The sequence below is a fragment of the Marmota marmota genome, unplaced genomic scaffold (assembly GCF_001458135.2).
Source record: "Marmota marmota marmota unplaced genomic scaffold, marMar, whole genome shotgun sequence".
Lineage (NCBI taxonomy): Eukaryota > Metazoa > Chordata > Mammalia > Rodentia > Sciuridae > Marmota > Marmota marmota.
In genome coordinates this window covers 1,035,611-1,055,966 of record NW_026000222.1, presented here as the reverse complement: position 1 = coordinate 1,055,966, position 20,356 = coordinate 1,035,611, and the positions used below count along the sequence as shown (strand labels likewise).

The window sequence follows — 20,356 nt, the reverse complement described above, 5'->3', positions numbered from 1 at the left end:
AGATAGATGCTGCAAGTCCTGCCCCCGAGGGGCCCATGGTCTGATCGGCCAGGAGTGACGGACCCTGAGCTGGTCCACGTGCCCCAATACTGGTGACCCAAGCCTGCAACAGGGGCCCAGCAGGGTGTGGGCATAGGGAGGCTCCAGGAAGCGGGGCAGCCGGGGAGCGGGGCCAGTGTGTCTCCCTACGCTGCCCAGCCCACTTACTAAACAGCCCCTGAAGCAGTGGGCAGGGAAGGGTTAAGCCTGAAGGGGCCCTGGAGCTTGGCACCGACCCGTGCACTACAGTGGGTAAGATGGGGATTTAACCAACACAACAAATAGCCCCTGAAACCCATAAAGGATTTCAGGAACCAGGCCCGAGCTGTGGCGGGCAGGGCTGGTCCCAGGGTGGTCTGCTGCCAAGGACAGAGAGCAAGATGGGGGAGGGGGAGCTGGGAACGGGGGGACCGGGGCAGCTCCATCTGCCAAGAGCAGGAGACTGGAGCTGAGGAGTGGGGGGCACTTGGAACGCCAGGGGGTGCTGCCCCACCCTGGGACCCTCCCCCTCCCTCCCTCAGCACAGCCGCAGTGGCAGCAGTCCAGTCACACCCAGGTTGTGATGTCCTCCCCAGTACAGAGAAGGGCACTGAGGCTCAGGGCGCCCAGCTGATCTCCAGCTTTCTGGGGCCCAGGGGTATCTCCCAGCACAGCCCACCTGGCCCTGCGGCACGCGCCTGGCCAGCCTCCCCGACTCCATCTTCTGCCATTAGCCCTGCCAGGAAGCTGGCATCAGGCAAGCCATGGCTCCTGGACAGCTTGGGACACCCGCCTGGGAGCCCTGAGCAGGGAAGGCCAAGCACACTGGCTCCAGCCCCCGGTGGGGGACAGAGAGGGCTCTGGGAGGACATTTCTAGCCTGTCCTCCCTCAGCCGTATGGCCTCAGGGTCCAGCACAGCAGGGTGGCCTCAGGCCAGCAGGAGCCAGGGCGCCCCCTCCCCACTGTCCAGGCGAGGAAACGGGCTCTGGGGGAGGGCACGGGGACAGCACAGGCCGCTGGCTGTGACCCAGGCTGCCGGGGCTGTGGCGCTGCTGCTCTAATGCATCCATGTGACTGTGGCCTTGCTCTTGCCCTTGACGCTGGCTGCAGGGTGGGAACACTCAGGGGTCCCCACCAGGGCGGGCGGGGGTCTGGCAGCCCCCGCCTTCCCATCAGGGCCCCACGGGAACAGGCCTTTGCTGAACCAGCACCAGGGGGCTGGGGGGTCTGGCGCCAGCACCCTCTGGCCCCTCAGGGACCTCTGAAGGCCCGAGCCAGCCTCCAGGCACAGATCCCCACCGAGGACAGAAACCGGCTGCTCAGCTGGGGCTGGTCGGGAAGGGAAGAGCCGGGCTGAAAGCACAGAGCCCCTCCCAGGACTTCCTGCCCACGCCCAAAGACAGGGCCTGCAGAGGACCCCGGCCAGGGTGCAGTTGCTGAGACCTGTCCCCCGGGGCTGGCACTGGCCCAGGCCCCAGCGGGGGACAAAAGAACCCACATCCTGGCTCACCAGTCCCCACAGGAGCTTGAGCAAGACACCTGCCCTGAGCCTCAGGCTCCTCCATCGTGGACAGGCCAGGCAGGACAGGGCTGGAGGGAGGTGTGCAGCACATCAGTGTGCTCGCAGGGGCCTCTGGGAAACAGGAAGGGCTGCGGCACCAGGCGTCTGCAGCCAGTGCAGGGCGGGTGGCAGACGTGTGCAGAGAGGAGCAGAGGCTGGGGCAGCTGCCGGTGGCCCAAGCTCCTGGGCACCCCAGGCCAGGAGGTAGCTGCTGCTGAGCCACCCTGTGGGGAGCTTTGTGAGCAGGGGACCAGGCAAAGGCCCTGGCATGACAGAGTAGAGCCAGGCCAGGGCTGGGGTCCTCCAGTCCCTACTGCAGGGCAGAGCCGCTGCTGGGCAGCCCTGGACTCAGGCAGAGCCCCCCAGGCGACCAGAGATGATTTCACGAACAGGAACTGGGGGCAAGGACGGCTGTGGAGGTCAGGAGGCCACACCTAGAGCCCAGGGGTGCACAGTCCCGGGTCACTTCTCCCCCTGATCCGGCTGCAGGGGCGATGTGACCGTCAGGTCCAGGAGGGGGGGCGGGGGTCTTTGCCAGGGAAGACACATCACATGGGGAACCCTCCCTGCCCAAAGGGGGCCACGGCCACTAGACAGGCAGCCTGAGTCCTCTTCCTGTGAGTGGGCAGCCATGGTCTGCCCCATGACACCAGCCACAGGAGGGACATGCAGATGCCCACACTGGGTCCCTGGAAGCAGGCCCTTGCCAGGTGTTTGAAGCCCTGGGTTTGATCCCTGGCACCAAAATGGGGGTGTCCTGTGGTCAAGATCTGGTGGTTCCAGTCAGTTCTGGGGGGTGGACCTGGGGCGGGGCCAGGCAGAGCGGTGACCATGCTGCCCACTCCTGGGGGACACTGCACTCCTTGTGTGCCCTTCCACAGGCAGGCAGACCTAGCCCAGGTGCCCGTGAAGAGACTCGTCTCCAGTCCGAGCAGGGCCCTGTTCCAGCAGGCACCCCGGCCGCAGGAGGGGTCCGGGACTCCAGAGGACCCAAGAAGATGCCTCAGGAAGGCCTGGCCAGGCACCCTGGCCACCCTCATGCCTCTGCTGTGGAGGAAGGGGCAGGGCTGGACCACTTGGCCACAGTGGGGAGCAGAGCACCTCATCCAGGAGGGAACTCCCCAGGCCCTCACTCCTCAGCCTTGTGTCCATAACACAGTGGCCAGTGCTGCCTTCCTCCTGCAAGAGATGGCCGGAAAGGAACAGTGACCCCACAGCTCCCAGAGCAGATCCAACTTGTGGTCTGGTTCCGAGGCCCCACTCTGGGCCTCTTGTCTGCCCAACCTGTGGCCTTCTCTCTCCAGCCAGCCAGTGTCCTGCCGTTCCAAGCTTGCCTGGGCAGTGCCTTGGCCTGGGACCACCTCTGTTCCCGCCAGAGCCAAGTGAGGGGCTCCTGCCCCCCAGATGCCCACAGCAGCTCACATGACCCCCTTCTCCTCTGGCCCGAAGATGCACAGCCCACACTGCCATCTGAAACGTGGCCATGGAGTGATGGGACAGAGCGGGCAGACCTGGCACCCCAAGCCACAGCTCAGGAACGGCCCCCATGTCCCCCAGCAGAGTTTGGGCAGTGCCACATGCATTGGGACCCAGCGTGTGCCCGGACCTGCCCTGCAGACGGCCATGGCTCATGCCCAGTCCCTCATGCCTCTTCACCAGGGACAAACCCAACCTCTGCTTGGCCACTGAGAATCACACTGTCATCCAACACACCCGGGTGGGCAACAGGCAGCCACCTCCGGGGTGCGAGGGTGCGGTGCAAGCCACAGAGCAGAGCACCCACTGTGGTCCCTGCTGTAGGAAAGCTACTGCAGCCTCGGCCTCAGTCCTGCACACGCACATGCACATCCACACCGGACGGCTGAGAGGGACTCTGCCGAGCTCCGGGGAGGGCCTGGGTCCCACAGGAACATTTTCATGCCTCACCGGATTGTGAACAAGTGAACTGTCGGAGGAAGTAGCCCAGATGGGGGCGGTCAAGTGGGGACACTGCCCAGGACACGGGAGACTAGATCCCAGGCCTCAGTCAGCACCTGCTGGACTCTGCCTTCTCCTGCAGACAGTGGATGGGGCCCAGGGACAACCAGAGTCCCAAATGATAGCTGCCAGATTTTGGGGCCTGGTCCAGGCCCCGGCCACACTCCCCGGCCCCCTCCAACTCTCAGGGGGCACTCAGCCTAACGTGGGCTGATGTTAAGGTCTGTGGCTGAGCCAGAGAACCATGAACACTTCAGGGCAGGCTTCTGCCAGCGGGTGGGGCGAGCAGAGCGGAGGAGGAACAGGGCGGACGTGGCACAGGGAGCTCCACCAGCGGCCAGCTCTTCCCGGCTCCTTGCTGGAGCTGAGGTCAGGCCAGTGGCCACACCTGTGCCCTGCCCTCCCGCAGGAGGCACAGACAAAAGAGAGGAGGCTGGAGGGCTTGGACCGGCCCTGCCTTGCTGCAGAGGGGTGTGAGGTCCGCAGCGGGCACAGAAGCCGGCCTGCCAGGGCATGTCCCAGCCTTGAGGACCTGCCTTGGTCAGGGCCAGCCCAGGCAGTGTGGCCGTGGACAGCCAGCAGAGGTGGAGCTGCGCGGAAAGGGGCTGGGGACCCGGGGACTTCTGCAGGAAGGACGGTGTTGGAGGAAGCACTTCCCACTTCACAAAGCGAGCGCCTGGGAACACGGCAGAGAGCACAGGACTGTGGGAGAGGAGTCTGCCGGGGTCGAGGGTGGGCACGGCTGGAGGGCAGGAGGCCTCCTGGAGGCTGCCAGGACACGTGGGGACTGGGCGAGCAACAGACAGGAAACAGTCTTACCTACTTGGAGCCGCGCCAAGCAGCCCAGGGCCCCGAAGCGCTTTCGGAGCATTTAATTAGCCAAGTGTCCGAGGTTTAACTAGCACGGTGTCCAGGAAACGCGGTTTTATGCCTCATCTGACCTGCACGAGGCAGGTCACCAACAGCCGGGCTTCCTCCCCACACAGGGGTATCATGAAGCCAGAGTGGCCAAGGCTGAGGGTGGCCTGGTGGCCACTGTGGGTTGGGCACAGAGGGATCCCCCAAGAGCAAAGGACCCATGAACATCTACCATATCCTCCTGTTTGAACCCACTGGACTGGACAGCCAGGTCCCTCCCCGCTACACTCAGCCCATGGTGACTACCCAGAAGGGTCGCAGGACAGTAGGGGCCAGCTCCAGATAAGGTGGCCTTGAAGGGAACAAAAAAACAGCAGGCCCCAACACATGGCCATATAGAGGGGGCAAGAGGGACAGCTGCTGGCCAGGAAGCAGGTACAGTCTGTAGGGCCCAGTGGGCGTGAGGCCCTGAGATTCTCGCATGAGCCCGGGGCAATTCCTGTGTAGGAGGCAGCTCCCCAGTGGTGACAGGGGCGTGCCTGAGCAGCTGTCCCAGCTCCCAGCCCAGAGTGCTGGACTGCCCAGCTCCGTGGAGGGTGGCTCCTGCCCCTCCGGGGCATCAGCAGGGGCAGTTCACAGGCCTTGACCAGTGGCTCCCCCATGTGGCAAGCATCCTGGTGGCCAGGCAGGTCCAGGTGGGCAGGGATGCATGTTTGGTGCTTAGGACTTGGGGATGAGACAAGGACACCCCAAAGCCCCCGTGGGGGACCAAGCTGGTCCTGCCGGTCAGCTCAGCCCTCCCACAGCCTCTCCAGTGTCCTGCTGCCCTTCCCTGAAAAGGACCACAGCCCATGGAGGCCTCGGTATTCACTCTGAGCACCAGTTGGGGCCACCCTGACCCGCTGGAGATGGCCCTCAACATGGAGGAGGAGGGGTGAATTCCAGGGCACGGAAGGGCGGCATTCCATGCCAGCCCCGGACCTCCTCCAGTCCAGCCTTGCAGGAAGGAGGTAGCAGGTTTATCTGGGCGGCCATCCGGGCAGCACAGGTAAATAGGCGGGCGGGGGTGGGGGCAGGGCCCCAGGAAGAACCGCCCAGAAGTCCCCAGCACTGGAAAGGGAAGTGGGCCAGCAGAGCCACCGGGGGCCCAGGGGGGTGGGCCAGGAGGGACTCCGTGCCCTGCTCACGGTGACACCTGAGGGCCAGTCTCAGACCCAGTCTCTGCCTTCAGCCATCATACAATCCCTGGGGCCTGCCAGGGGCACTCAGGCAGTAAGCCCTGTCCACTGTCCTCACCTGACCCACAGGCCACTGCCCTCCAGATCATGGCCAGCTTGGACCCCCAGGGATCCCTGCAGCCCGAAGGAAAGGGTACATCTCGGGAAGCTCTCAGCTGGGCGGAGACAGACCCCGTAAGCCTGTCACGGCCAGGTGACTCTCCAGGCACGCAGGGCAGCAGAAGCAAGGGCCAAGCGCCCAGCAAGCCCTTTAGGGTGGAGACTTCTACTGCATCATGGGCCAGCCGGGGAAACTGAGGCACAGGGTGCAGGTGTGGACGTCAGGGCCTCTCTCTCTCACAGCCTGGCCTGCTGTCCTGCACCTGGCCCCACCTGGACCTGGATGGGAAGAGCTGTCCAGCCACAGCCCACCAGCAGTGTGCAGACGGGTCCTCCTGGCTCTCTCCTGGGAGCAAGCTGACCCGAACACACACATGCCCACCTGGACCCTGGGCTCCTGACAGTGGCTGCCTAACGTCCAGAGCCCCAGAGGCAGAGAACAGAGGAGCCCTCGGCACAGCTGCCCTCGGCACATGACAGGCAAGGCCGGGTGCAGGGCCAGATGATGCAGTTCCTGGTTAAGTCAGTCCTGTCCTGTGCCCAGCTGGTGAGCTGGCAGCCGAGGAGGAAGCCACATGGGAGCGGCCACCTCGGGCAGGCAGTGGGCCCTGTCAGCTCGGTCACAGCCCCATCTGGGACCAGGTTCCCTGGAGGCTCCTCGGTGGACAAGGTGGCCTAAGGCAGGGCAAAGCCAGCTTCAGGCCAGAGGCAAGCCCCTGCCACCCCTCTGTGGCTTTCTGTCTCTCTATCTAAAACGTGGGGGCTTGGGGAGAGGTGTGCCGGATGCCCCACCTCGTCATCAGGAGCCCGTGACCTGCCGAGTCTTGGACTGTGCAGAGCAGGTCACAGTTGGTGACGTCTCTAGACTGGACAGCACATTCCAGAGGCCTCCTGGACACACTGATCAGCATGAAGGACTGACACCAAGCTGTGTCAACAGAGTTGCTCAGTGACCTGGAGCCACCGCCCCCAGCATTCCTGGCTAATTGAGATGGCAGGACCTGACAGGGACAGCTCTGTCCCAGGTACCTGGAGACACAGGGAAATGCCAGCTGCCAGCCTCCCCCAGACCCGCCTGCTCTGAGGCTGCTGAGTCTGGCCCACCAGGCCCCTCTCATAGGCAGACACACCAGGCTGGTGCCGGGCAGAGGGGCCCTGCGCACCTCACTCCTAGGGAGGCCAGCTCTCGGCCTCCATGCTCCACCTCAGGACACCCAGCCTTGGGGACACGGGAGAGACCACCAGAACTCTGGCCCCAGGCACCTGCACACTGCAGTGGGGAGCTGGCCCCCACAGCGGACGAGCACTGGGCATCAGTCAGGGTGGGGTCCAGACCTACCACAGGACCCCGAATAACAAATACAGTTGCCCCTCGGGATCTGTGAAGGACTGGCCCCCGGGCCCCCTGGATAGCCACCCCGGGTGCCCGGGAGCCTTCTAGAAGACAGTATATCTGCATCAACCACACACCCTCCCGGGAACTGCATCCCCTCTGTGTGTCATGCCACCTGACCCCATGTCAGCGACAGCTGTCACCACGCATTGTCTCGGGAAGCCAGAGTTCAGGGCACATGGCCACATATCAGTGAGACGCAGGGCTGGACAGGGCTGGAGGGGGCCGGACAGGGTGGCCACACGCTGTCCACTCCCAGGCATGCAGCATGGTGTTCTGAGCACGCAGATTAAAGTTCTGTTTCTTGGAACTTCCCAGAATTTCCCTCATGTTTTGGTCCGAGGTTGGCGGAACCCTCAGGGCAGACCCTGGGGCTGGGAGCCCACTGCTGGGCGGGGGTGGCCACCGCAGGCCGTGTGGTGGTAAAGCGGTGATGGAGAGCAGGCCCAGTCCCGCCTCGGCTCCCTGCCTGGGCAGGGACCCCTATGGGGGGCGTCAGAGCCAAGGCCCTGCCGCGGGGCTGGGCCTGACACAGGGGACCTGAACTTCAGCGGGCGTCACTGTCTCAGGCTCACCCCCACCTGCTGCAGACGCGCCCCCCCATGGAGACATGGACTCGGAACCCCCCCTTGGGAGGAGAAGCAGGTGGCAGGCCACATAACCAGCCATCAAAATCTACCGGCACAACCTGCTAGATGTGGACGTCATGCCTGAGCCGCGCGGAGGCTGCCTCCCTAACGTGACAGCTCACGGCAGGCGCACGGAGGCTGGCCACCACCCTTGGGCTCTCCGGCTGTGGCCTCGGTTCAGCCCGGTGTCTCCCCAGGGGATAGACACTGGTGTCCACTAAGGATGACCGTCAGCACTTGTCCTGGAGGAGACAGACTCTGCTGCTGGAGTGTGCTCACTGCCACCCCTTGGGCCAGGGCTACCTGGCTGGACCGCTCCAGCTGCCCAGGCCCCTCAGCAGCGCCAGGCCGGGATGCAACACTGGGTGCCGACTCAGGGTCCCCTCCCATGACTCACCCAGCCTGTCAGCCCGTCCGGTAGGACCTGTGCAGGCTGCCCCAGGACCTGGTCACAAGCTGGTCCTGCTCTCGAGGGCCTTCCTGAGAAGGAATACCACCTGGCTGCCTCCCTGGCGGGCCAAGCAGAAGGCGAGGTCACTGCCCTCCGGAGGAAGTCCGGCAGGGAGTGGGTACAGGCAGCTCCCTGGTTCGGCAGCCTTCAGAGCCCCGACCCGGGTTGAGGGTGCTGGGCAGGGCTCCGTCCACCTCACAGGGGCACGGTCCAGCTGGGTCCGGCATCTGGCCCACCTGGCTTGGTTTCCCTTTGTTAAAATGGAGGTGATTCTGGGGTATCCCAGCTCAAGGACTATCTGCTGCCCAGGGGACACTGCCCAAGGAGGTGGTCCCGGAGTGTGTGTGCAGAGCTGGAGAGAGTCAGGGCCAGCCACCCCTGGGGCCACCTGGGCTGGGGAACCCCACACACTACCTCTGACTGGGATAAGGGGGCTGGGGTCCCACCCTGGGGCTGGCCACCAAGTGCCCGAGGTGGGTCAGACACCACCATGGCAGGTGCTGGTCAGCTCTGGGGGCTCCCAGAAGGGCCCCCGCAGCTGCCAAGGCCAGCGCTGCTGGCTGCTGCCCCACGGAGCCAGCACAGCATCTCCTGGAGCTCCTGGCCGGCCGGCCACCCTGCCCACTTCCGCCTGTGGGCCCGTCTCTTACAGTAAGTAAACGCCTGTTTCTCTGGACACAGGCGGGCAAAGCTAGAAGGGCAACCACTGCCCAGCAACAACGGGAAGCCCAAGAGCCAGGCCAGACCCAGGCTGCTCAGAAGAGCTGTGTGTCCCCTGTGCAGGGAGCACTGGGGCAGCCGGGCCCCCCACGTACTGTGGAAACAACCACTCAGGAAGTGACCAAGGGAAAGTCAACACCACGGGCTCCAAACAACCAGCCCGGCAGCTCAGCCTGGCGCCCCGGGACAGAGGGCACAAAGCGGGCAGCCGCCTCCCTGGGCCCCGCAGGCCTCGGCTTCCCTTCTGTGAAAGGTCTCTGGCCGGCTCTGTCCCCCCCCGGCCATCCTTCTATCGACAGGCCCCCTGAGTGGACATGGGGAGCTGCGGCTGGTCTCTCCCTTCCCAGAGACCTTCACCCCCTGGTGTCTGGGCAGGTCCAGGTGCCCCCAGACAGGAGCCGAGGCCCAGCTCGCACCGGTGGGCAGAGGCCACCTCCGCCTCTGTCCTGCCTCCCTTCCCAGCAGCTGGACACCCCGCTCCATCTTCTCCTCTCCAAGCCCCCTCTCAGCGGGCCCTGCACAGGCAGGAAGAGCCATGTCACCCTGTCACCTAAGGAGAGGCACCACTGCTGTCACAGTACAGAGGAGGAACTGTGCCCCAGCAAGGCCCACAGGCCACAGCCAGGGTCACACAGCAGGGCCACAGAGCCACGCCACGGAGCCACCCCACTGGGGTCTGCCCTGCCTGCCTCACCCCCCTTCAGGGTTCAGAGAAACAGGGACCAGGGGGCCTCAAACTCAGCCCCCACTGGCCCCTCTCTGCAGGCCCTCAATATTCCCAGTCTTCCCAGTTGGCCAGGACTGACCCCTCCTGCGGCCCCCACAGGTTTTCGGAGGGGGCCAGGCTCCTCTGGGCTCTGTGCCTAGGTCTGCCCACAGAGCCCCAGGAGCAGCAGCCTGCAGGGACCCACTAGCCCCAGTGCATGTGGACTCCTGGGAGGGGCAGGGCCTGGAGGTCCAAGCAGGGGCTGGGCTCTGGCTCTGCCCGCTCCCCTCCTCGGTGACCAATTTGGCCCGGGGACCATGGTGAAGGTCCCCACAGAGGCTCCCTGGCTCCTGGCAATGCAATCAGCTCCCCAGCTGGGAGCAGAAGCAGATCAAGTAGCCACTTAAGAGCAGAGAGCCTTGTTCCCTACACGGCGGAGGAGGGTGGACACGGGGACGGTCCTGCCAAGGGCTATATGTCCAGTTCCTGGAAAAAGAGGAGTGAGAAAAGTGACGGCGGCGGCCTCTTCCTGTTTTTATGGAAAACTAATCTGATTCCTAACAGCGGAGCAAGCGACAGACGTCCTCAGGGTCCCCAGGGGCCCCAGGGTGAGGGCTCCCTTGGTCCAGCGTGGCCGAGCACTGCCTTCCCCCAGTCTGGTCCCTCGAGACCAAGAGCCTCCATCTCCGCTTCGTCCATCCCCCCGGGGAGCAGCCGGGGATCGATGGGAACCCTTCCTAGAAGCCAGGAGTGGACTGGGTCTCGTCCACCGTCCTCCCCAGACCAGCCAGCCCCGCCCTGCGCGGCCGGGGAAAGCCTGCACAAAGGCAGCCCTCACTCAGGGGGCTGCTGCCCACAAGGGGCAGGTCATAACAGCGCTAGAGACGCCGTGTGCTCCAGAGCTGGTCCTGGCCCGGCAGCACCCGGCTGCAGCAGCTGGTCCCACCTGCACAGCTGCACGGTCTCTCTGACGCTCAGTCTCCTCATCTGTAAGTGGGGACACCCTCTGGCTAGGCCAGCCACCTCTCTCCCAACCAAAGGCCACCACTCAGTCCTCCCACAGCCTGACACACACAGAGCCCACAGGGCCCAGAGCCAGTTGCGGGTGCAGGCAGCCACAGGATGGCCCACGTGTGCTCCCACCAGCTGCCCCGGGCCTCTGAGGCCCGCTGCCCCCACTCCCTGTGACCGGCCGCTCTGCCCAGGGTCAGGCCCTGGTAGCGACACTTTCTAGCTGTGGACGTGGGAACTCTCTGGACTCTCGTCTGTGGCAGGCTGATGGCAGCAGCTGCTACTGAGGACCCGAGGACAGCGGGGGAAGGTCCAGTGGAGGGCCTGCCATGGTCAGGGCCTCAGGGACGTGGCTGCAGTGGGCACCGGGCCTCGCTCCTTCCACCAGCAACTCCCACCCCACCCAGGAGCAGCAACCTGCCACAGCAAGCGGAGTCTGCCCAGAAGTGTCCAGCTGAGGCTGCTGGGCAGCGTCCTCCCTAGCGAGGGCTCCCGAATGGCCACTCAGTTGGCCCTTAAAGTCAAGGGTGGGAGGGGCTGATGCCACTGCAGTGGAATGGCTGCTGGCAGCCTGGACCCCCTGCCCAGCAGCCCAAGTGGACACTTGGTGTCTTGTGACCGCCAGCCCGCTGCAGCCCGCGCAGTCACACGTCATCCTCAGCAGGGCCCAGGGCTCCTGCCTGGGCAGCAGAGCCACAGGCTGGACTCAGAGCGGGCTGTTGTGAGCTGCAGGACATCACAGAGACTCTGGCGAGGGCCTCGCCCGGGAGGCGCTGAAGCCCTGGAGGGCAGGAGCACATGGCAGCCACTGGGTCCCAGTCACCACTTCCCCAGTGGCTTCCCCTCGCTGCCTGTGACAGGTGGCCACAGGGGCCCAAGATGAGGACGGGGATGAGGTCAGGTGGAGCCGCAGCCCCAGCGCACACCACGTTCTATTCCGCAAGGTGTTTGCACCTGCATCACCCAGAGGGCGTCTCTCAGAGCCATGGGCCAAGCCGGGCAGCTGCTAATCTTGCAACCAGAGATAAAAAAAGAAAATAAACCTGGGGTGGACGGGAAAGTCCCCACCAACATAACAGTCACGGGGCTGGGCCTGCCTTGCCAGGCACCAGCTAGGAGCTCTGTCCCCCTGCCCCGTGAGGGCCACCTACCTGTCATGTCCCACTTTTAAACTCTCTCTGAGGGTTCAAGGCTCAGAGAGGCTATGTAAGTCCCCCAAAACACCCAGCAGCAGAGCTGGGACTCAGCCATGTCTGAAAGTAGGAGGCTGGGAAGGAGAGACCTAAGCCAGCCCGGGTTGTCCCCATCCTGTTGCCCACGCCCCAGGCCTGCTGCCCTGCCAGGCTAAGGGAGAACAGCTTCCTAACCAAGGTCCTCAGACTCCCAACACCCTGACGCCACCAGACGCTACTGCCTGGCTTTCAGGCAGCACAGTCCAGCCAGGGCCGCCACTCAGAACACAGTCCCAAGAGAAATGCCCCTGGGTCACAAATGACCACCCGTAAACACAGGGCCCTGAGTGTCCTGTGGCTGGGTGGCCTCTGCCCATGCCCACATCAGGAGGCCTGGTCCTTGGGCAGGGGGACTGGACACCCCAGGGCTGTACCTGCAGAGTCAGGTCGCCAGGGCCCCAGCCTCTCAGATGCCCTCCGCAGCCCCAGGGCACCTCCCACCCAGCTCCACCCAGGTCCCTCCCCTCAGGCAGGAGCTCCTGAGGTCACTCAGACAGCTATACCTGGTCCTTGGTCACTGACCAGAGCGCCACTCAGGGTCTAGACTGGAGTGTGACACAGGCATCTCAGATCAGCAGCACAGAGGCTCGGCACCCCGCAGAGCAGGGTGGGCGGCACGGAGCTCGGTGGAGGAGCCCGGGGCGGGACGCGGAGACCTCAAGGGGCAGGGTGGGGGGTTGGAGGGGCGCAGGACTGGGGGCCAGGCTCCAGCAGGGTCCTGCCCAAGCCTGACCTCGCCCAGGGGGGCTGGGATAGCAGCTGGGGCCTCCCCACGAGTCACAGCTACTGATGGTCCCCAGCTTCTAAGGGCCAGAGCTGAGTGGGCAGGGGTTGCTGAGTGGATCAGGGCAGCGGAGAGTGGGCCAGGAGGAGACGGCCCACCTCCCCTGCTGGTGTCCACCCAGGCTGTCTTGGAATTGGGGTCCAGAGCAGTCCACTTATGCCTGATCCCACTCGCCGCGTGTCCTCCAGCGTCCAAACCGGCTAGAGCCACCTCTGAGGGGCCCCCCCACTCGCTGGAAGCCACCTCATTTCACAAGATGAGGAAACTGAGGCAGGAGGCCCCTTGCAGAGGCCACAGAACAAAGAGGCCAGGGAACACATGCGCTCTGGAGGGCTGCCCCCCCACGGGGGTCCACGTCTGGCCCTGTGGAGTGTCCCTCAGATGCCATCACCCCTGATCAACAGCTCCCTGCAGGGCCCCCAACCCTGTCGCACTGCCGGCCTCCTCCCCCACACCCCTGACCTCTGGAGATTGGGGCCTATCCAGATGCCCTCTCCCCTGGCCGGGAAGGTCTGTGTCCGCTGATAAGGTCTGGAACGTGGTCCCCTGCAGCGCGGAATGCGTCACCAGGCAGGGATGGGCTGCGTGACCTGGAAGCTGGGGCCACGCCCACTTGTCACCTCCCCAGCCTTGCTGGCCTTCCCTCCCACCTACAGGATGGTGGCTCCCAGCGGGGCCTGCCCACCGGGACAAGGCAGGCTGGAGAACCCGCCATGAGCACGGCCGCAGCCCGGAAGCCGCAGGCAGGGCCGGATCCCCCGCTGGCTTGGCCCCGAGCACCCAGGAGCAGGCCCAGCGGCCCCCACTCACGCAGTGGAGGACAAAGGGACAGGCTTCACTGGACAGTGGGGGACGGGTGGGTCCTGGGAGACCCCCCACTCAGGGCCTGACTGTCCCACAGGAGGACAGGAGGGCTCATCTGTGCACCAGGAGGTGATGGCGGCCAGGGGCCTCTTGGCCCACAAGGGCCATCCGGAGAGTCCACGAGAGCAAAGCCGAGTGCCCGGCGCAGGGTGCAAACCAGGATGCAGCAGGGGACGGCAGGAGAACCAGGCAGTGGACCAGGACGGCCTCCCCGAGGCCTGGGGCCAGGACAGTGGGGGGGGTCAGGGAGCCTGCGGTCGGTCACTCTGCTTCATCCAACAGACTTCTACAGAGGCCCCCAGGGGCCGCACTAAAGAGGGGCGGACGCCATCATGCCCGTGACACCCAGGAGAAGAGCAGCTGAGAAGGGTCGGGGTCAGCTGGAGGCCATGTCTGACTGCGGGCTGAAGGCCGAGCAGGATCCGGTGGGTGGACGGGGAGGAGGACTGAGCAGAGGGTACTGTGCGGGAAGTGGACATCTGGACAGTAGCCAGGCGAGTTAGCCCGATGTCATCTGAGCTAAAAGTGCCTGATCCTTAAATGACACCATTAAGATTAGACAGGCAGAGGCCACACCTGTCCCCCAGCCATCGGAGCTGGAGGCAGAAGGATCACAAGCCTGAGGCCAGGCTGGGCAACTGAGAGAGGCCCCGTCCCAAAATAAAAAATAGGAAGGGCTGGGGTGGAGCCCAGAGGTGGAGCACTCCTGGGTTCCATCCCTGGTGCCAAAAACTGGTCAGAGAGGGAAGCCGGGCAGGTGGGTGGCGCAGGGGCTGATAGAGCCAAAAAACAAAGACCAACGGCCCATTTTGAAATCAGCTGGAAGACCTAAGAGACAACACAGTCAGTAAGAAAGGGAGACACACCAGCCGCAGGACAGACCGGCCAGGCCCCCTCACCACCAACCTGCTGGTGGACATGGCCCCGGGTGGCATGCCTCATGGCAACACCTGTGGCTGTGGCACCTGGGGTCACACACCCCTCTGACCCAGCAAGCCACTGAGGTGTGCCTGCGTCCACTGACCTCAGGATGCTGAGGAGGCCGAGAGTGAAGGCCCACGCTGTGGGTCAGTGGCCCATCTGCACATGATACAGCCGCCTGCTGTGGGAACAGCGGGCACTGGAAAGGGGCTGCAGATCTGCACCCAAGTGACCCAAGGGGCAGTCAGACAATGGCAGAGGTGAAGAGGACGAGACCCAGCCATGGTGCCCCGCTGCACCGGGACAGGCGGGGTGAGGCTGGGGAGCTGTGGCCCCAGGCTGTGCCGTCCCCAGCAACTCAAGACCTGTGCCTGAGCTCATGCCAAGGCCGGCCAGGCTGCAGTGCACCCACCCGCCCACAGGGCAGCCTGGGCCATCAGGCCACCCTCTGACCCTCTTTTTATGCACAAGAACACAGCCTCCCCAGAGGCACCCAGCCAGGCACTCACGGGCCTCGTGCCATGGCAGCCATCACTGTGGCGCCCAACGAGTGCAAAGGAAATTGGAAAAGAGCAAGAGCCATTCGGCGAGGTGGAGTGGACAATGTCACACTGGTGTGTGTTGAACGGTGTTCTAACCTTAGCCAGAAATCAAATACGGGGCGGGGGGACCCTACCTGGTGCTGCCCACTTGACCCGCGGACCTGGGGTGCAGACCCTGGGGCTACCCAGAGGTGAGAGAGCAGCCCACGGCCTGCTCCTCAGAAGGCTGCCCGCCAGGACCCACGCCTGGACTTCTCTGCTCTGCCGCAGGGTCCCGTGTGCCTCTGCTTCTGTCCCTGGGGACTCCCAGGAAGGGTGACCAAGGCAGGTGGCTCTAGAGGCACAGGAGGGGAGAGGAACGCAAAGGCAGGGTGGACCCATCACACTGCACCACTGGTGTCACGGGGTGCCACCTGCACTGTCCGACTGTCCTCCCAGCTGCAAGACTTGGCCTGGGACGGAGGCCCTGCCCCAGCCCCTTCCTGATCTCAAAGTCTGCAGATGCCCCAGCCCATTTTAGCTGCCCGTTCAATGGCCAAGGAAACCACAGGAGGCTGCGGCGGTCACTGTCCTCTGTAGCCTGACCCAGGGAAGGAGAAGTGGCCCCAACTATATATACTCCCAGCCCGGTAAACAGCCACGCCAACCCGGCTGGCCCGTTAGAGGGAACCTAAAATACCCCCTATAATTATGTCATTAAAACACACCAGAAAAACTGACCCGCCCCACTCAGCAGAGGCTCCTGACCAGCTTAAGGAGCTGGGAGCTTGGGCACATCAGCCCAGGGGCTAGTGTCACCAGAGGAGGACCTGGCCAGACAGCTGCCCTGGGCCCATCACACAGGGAGCTGGCACTGCATGGCGGGTGCTCACTGTCCTGGGGTGGCCAGGTTCCAGCATATAAAGTGACCACCTGAGCATGGCCTCAGGTCCTCATGCACAAAGGAGACAGTCACCCTGGGACCCAGCGTCCACCCCAGAGAAACAAATATGCTCCTAAGCAAAATGAAAGCAGAACGGCCTGACCCACAGGCCGGGCGAGTCGGCGTCCACAAGGCGGCCAACAATGGCGGGTGTTTGACCTTGAAAGAAAAGACAGCGAAGGCAGGGACAGGCCTGCAGCCAGCCCCAGTCCAAACAGACGGGTGGGAGATTCCATAATGAACGTCCCATAGGCTTTCGTGACTTCTATGACAAGGGCTCCGTCTTCTGGTCAGTTACCGGGGGTGATCTGTGTGCTGGTCACAGGATGAACCCGACCCAAGCGCATGCATGCGCGCGCGCGCGCGCACACACACACACTCACACGGGAGAAGCACACGTCGAGGGGTCAGGTCGGGTGCAGCTAGACGCGTGGCTCCCTGAGACTCATCTGAGTCTTCATTAACCTCCTCTTTGAATGGCTGTTAAGCCTTGGCCAGATTTGTGTAAATGGATGGGGAGAAGTATCTGCTGTATTTTCAAAGTAAGATGGCTCCCTCAAGCCAGACAGGACTCCCTGACCCTCTGTCCACCTCTCCCCAGCCTCACAGCACTCCCCTCTCACGGGTCTCCTCTGCACACCCAAGCTGGCCTGGCCTTCAGAGCATGGTGCCAGGGCAACAGCCCAGGCCTGTCTGCCTGACCACCTGCGCACTTAGGTGTATGCAGGGAGGTCCATCTGTGTGGCTGGGAAGACTATTTTAGGCTGCATTAGGGGACCCGACTTTGGATGATATTGATAGGGACCCTGTTTGGGGTGGCATTGTTTGGGGACCCCATTTTGGAGAGAGCTGCAGTTTGTGGACAGATGCTGGGATGCTTGCAGAACACTCAGGCCAGCTGGAGAGGAGTGAGCGCCAACCCCCAGCACCACGGCCTCAGCCCAGTACCAGGTTCCTGGCACACCCAGAGCTCCTCCCACAGACAAGGACAAGAGGACACAGGAACGGGCTTCAGGACTCAGGAAGAGGCCAGGGAGAGCAGAGGGACCTGCGTGGGTGCTGAACCACCCCGCGGCGGGAGGCCCCTTCCCCTGTGCTCCCTGGAGGCCCGATGGCAGCATGTCTGGGGGTGCCGGCCCACACCCCGCCCCCAGGATCAGCCAGCCTTTCCCTTCTCCTGCGAGAGGCCCCAGCCCCACGCTGTTGCCTGGGCCTGACATCCACAGCCTGAGACCAGAGATCAAAGACCTACAAGCACCTTAAAGATTTCATAGTCCTTCCTCCCTCAGGGGAGGAAACTGAGGCCCAGTAAGAGGGTGAGGGCTGGCACGTTCAGAGCAGGAGAGGCCAAGCTGAGCCTCTGCCCAGGAGCACCTCCCTGAAGCCTCCTCTCCTGTCCTCCCAGCAACCTTCCACCCCAGCACCTGCAGGCAGGAGGTGTGGACTCAGGGAAGGAAAGGCTTCGCCCCAGGGTGTCACCTCCCCTCGGGATCTCGGGCTAGAGAGAAAACTTCCTGCAGTCCAGATTCTCGATGCAGAGGAGGCTGTCCAGCTGCTCTGAGGCTGACAGGTTCAAAGGGTGAGAGAGGGCGAGTGTGGAAGGTGAGTGGCCCCTGCCCAGGGGCAGGACAGGCCAGGGCTCAAATGGACAGGCTGCAACCCCGACAGACCCTCAGCAGGGCCCAGGGCCCAGCTGCCGGCCCGTGACTGCCTGCCTGGGGGTGGGGGGGGGGAGTACCACCGCTCCAGCAGGAGGTGCGGGCTCGGAGCTGCCGCCAGCTGCTCAGACTGAAGCCTGGATTCCTCACAGTGAGGAAAGGTTCTCATTTCTTAGTAATAAGAAAAGCATATATTTAAAAAAAAAAATTGACTGCCTAATTACACATTTCTACAACAGATGTGTCAAAAGGCGATGAGTGAAGGCCACAGAGGTCAGGATCTACAGGAGGGACCTGGAGGGAGGGGCCACCCTCCATCTCTAGTGCTGCCAGCATAGGAGGGGCCCACCCAGGAAGCAGCCCGGGGCCAGGATCAGGGGCCAGCACCTCCACCCACCCAGCAAGGATGCTTCCTCTGCAGGACTCTCCCGCTGGACCTGGCTCCCCAGCGCTGAGCGCCAGTGACCACCTTCAGGAAGACCACGGTGGTCTAGCCTCAGCTCCAGGGTCCCTGGTCCCTCCCCCAGACAAGCACAATGGGTAGGCAGGCCCTCCCTGGCTCTGTCCTGTTTATTCTTCAGCCTCTTAGGCCCAGCCTGGAGGCAATGGCCCTCCCCTCTGCCACACAGGAAGCTGACACTCGGCAGGAAGCCCCCAGGGCTGCAATGGGAAGTGGGACCTCGCCCGGCTCCGGAGGCCAAGTTCTGGCACTGGGACCCAAGATCCAGCCACCCACAAACACTGCTCCTCGGCAGTCCTACTAGGTCCTCTCACTGCCCAGAGCCCAGTGGAGCTGCCGGGGAGTGTGACAACTCTCTGCTGCTGGGGGGGGATCAATATCAGAGAAGGATTTGTCTTCTCCATGCAATCAGGCCTGCCCCGGTGCCGTCCCCAGCGGGCTGGGTGTGCCCACCAGCCTGTGCCACTGGCAACCAGAAAGCAGAAGCCACATTGTCCAAACGCACTGCTTTCCACAGTCCGGTTGCACCACCCTGCCACTGCTGATGGCTGTGCTCCTGGCTGCCCAGCTAGGCCAGGGGTCAGAGCGGTGGCCCCTTTTCCCCCCCGTCCTTCCTCAGCCTGGCTGGAAGCTGGCTCCAGCTCTGCGTCCAGATCACCCAGGGCTCTGAGACAAGGGGTGGGGCTGCTCCAGATGACCCCAGTTCCCAGGGGAGCAGGGGCAGTCGCTGCCGGCTTCTCAGGTAGTAATCCTGTAGGGGGAGTGTCATGGGGGCTGGGTGACGGAGGATGACTCACACTCTCACCCAGCACAAGGTGACTAATCCCTCTGAAGGCCTCCTTTCCAAAATACCACAGAACCAACACTCCTCAGAGCGAAGAAGCCCTCAGAAGAGAGCCCCCCCATCCCACTTCCAGCCAGGCCAGCTGGACCCTGACATCAGCCGGACAGTGGCTCCCTCAGGAGTGCCTAGAGTCTCAGGTGTCCTCAGGCAGGGCTCCTGGCTGCTCGGTGTCCCCTCCCCCAGCTACAGGCCCAGCCCCATGCCCAGCACAGATCAGGTGGGGTGTGGCCTGGGCATCAGAACTTTTTTCATGAAAAAACTCTATTTGGGGGCAATTTTAGGTTTAGGGAAAGTCCAGAGAGTTAGTCATCAATCAATTTTAAAGCTCCCCAGGTGACTAACAGCCGGGGTGGGAACCCCCAGCCGGAGACACCAGAGCCAAAGCTTCGTGCATGGCCCACGCAGAGTGGCAAGGAGCCAGGAGGCTGCAGGCCCCTGCTGTCCCTCGGGACTACAGACCTGCCGCCCACCTGACCTGGCCTTGCCGCCTGCTCCAGTGCTGTCCACAAGCTAGGGATAGATTTCACATTTCTAAGGACTGGAAAAGTATCAGAAGAATATTTCACCATGTAAAATATTTACCATCTGGCCAGTGAGAGAAAACTCCCGCCTCTGCTCAAGGACAGCCCACCCTCAGAAAGGGGCAGCCCCTTCAGGAAGAAGCCCTCCCTCCTACTCAGAGGAAGAAAAGGGAAGATCCGCCTAACCCCAACTCAGGTGCTTCCAAATCAAAATGCTGCAGTCCCAGGGGCTGCAGTGCCACAGGACAGACTCAGGTGAGCCTGCCCCTTTAAGAACGCTCCTGGGGCCAGCTGCTTCTAAACTCTGACCCTGTGCCTGCCCAGGCCACTTGATCTGGTCCTCTGGCTTTCTACAGGCACAGGGGAGAACAGGCCAGCACTGTGGGCCTCTGACCCAGCGCGCTCCTGAGCACAGTCCAGGCGGCGTGGTCCTCACAGGGCTGGCCACATTGAGGACAGCTCCAGAGCCCTCCTTTCCAACCTCAATGGCTCCCATTAATTCCTGCCTTGAACATCTCCCCACATCTGGCCACCTTTTGGTGCTGCAAATCAGAGTGCTCTCTGTCCAGGCTGTGCTGGGTCCCCAGCATTTGGGGAGCTGAGTCCTATCTGCCTGAGCCACACCAGGTCCCCGGCTTTCAGGGAGCCTACCTGGTCACCTAGAACAGAGTGGACAGTGAACTCCCGGAGGGGTGGGAAGGCTCAGGAAGGGAGTGCGGCTAGGAGCCCCCCCACGGAGGACCAGGGTGTCCACACTGCAGACAGGCTTTCCCAAGGCCAAGTGCTGTTTCTCTGTGGGTAAGCCCAGGCTTGCAGAGGGTCACATGTGGGGCGGAGCTGACCAGAGGGATTGTGGAGGGGTGAGTTCTTGGGCACTGTGCCCTGGGCAAGGCCCAGGCAAGGAGGATTGCAGAGGTGTTCTGCTAAGAAGGGGGGGGGGGGGGGG

At 63.5% G+C, this 20,356-nt stretch overlaps 1 protein-coding gene across 1 annotated transcript in view; it reads right to left on the bottom strand.

Moving 5' to 3' along the window:
• The window catches only part of Piezo1 (piezo type mechanosensitive ion channel component 1), a 62,963-nt gene that overhangs the window by 30,697 nt on the left and 11,910 nt on the right, over positions 1–20,356 (bottom strand). Inside the window, exons 3-4 of the mRNA XM_048792400.1 lie at positions 4,945–4,954; positions 4,006–4,010 (exon numbers count right to left, since the gene is read on the bottom strand). Of these exons, the coding sequence (XP_048648357.1) occupies positions 4,006–4,010; positions 4,945–4,954 (15 nt within the window). The remainder of the gene's footprint in view (positions 1–4,005; positions 4,011–4,944; positions 4,955–20,356) is intronic.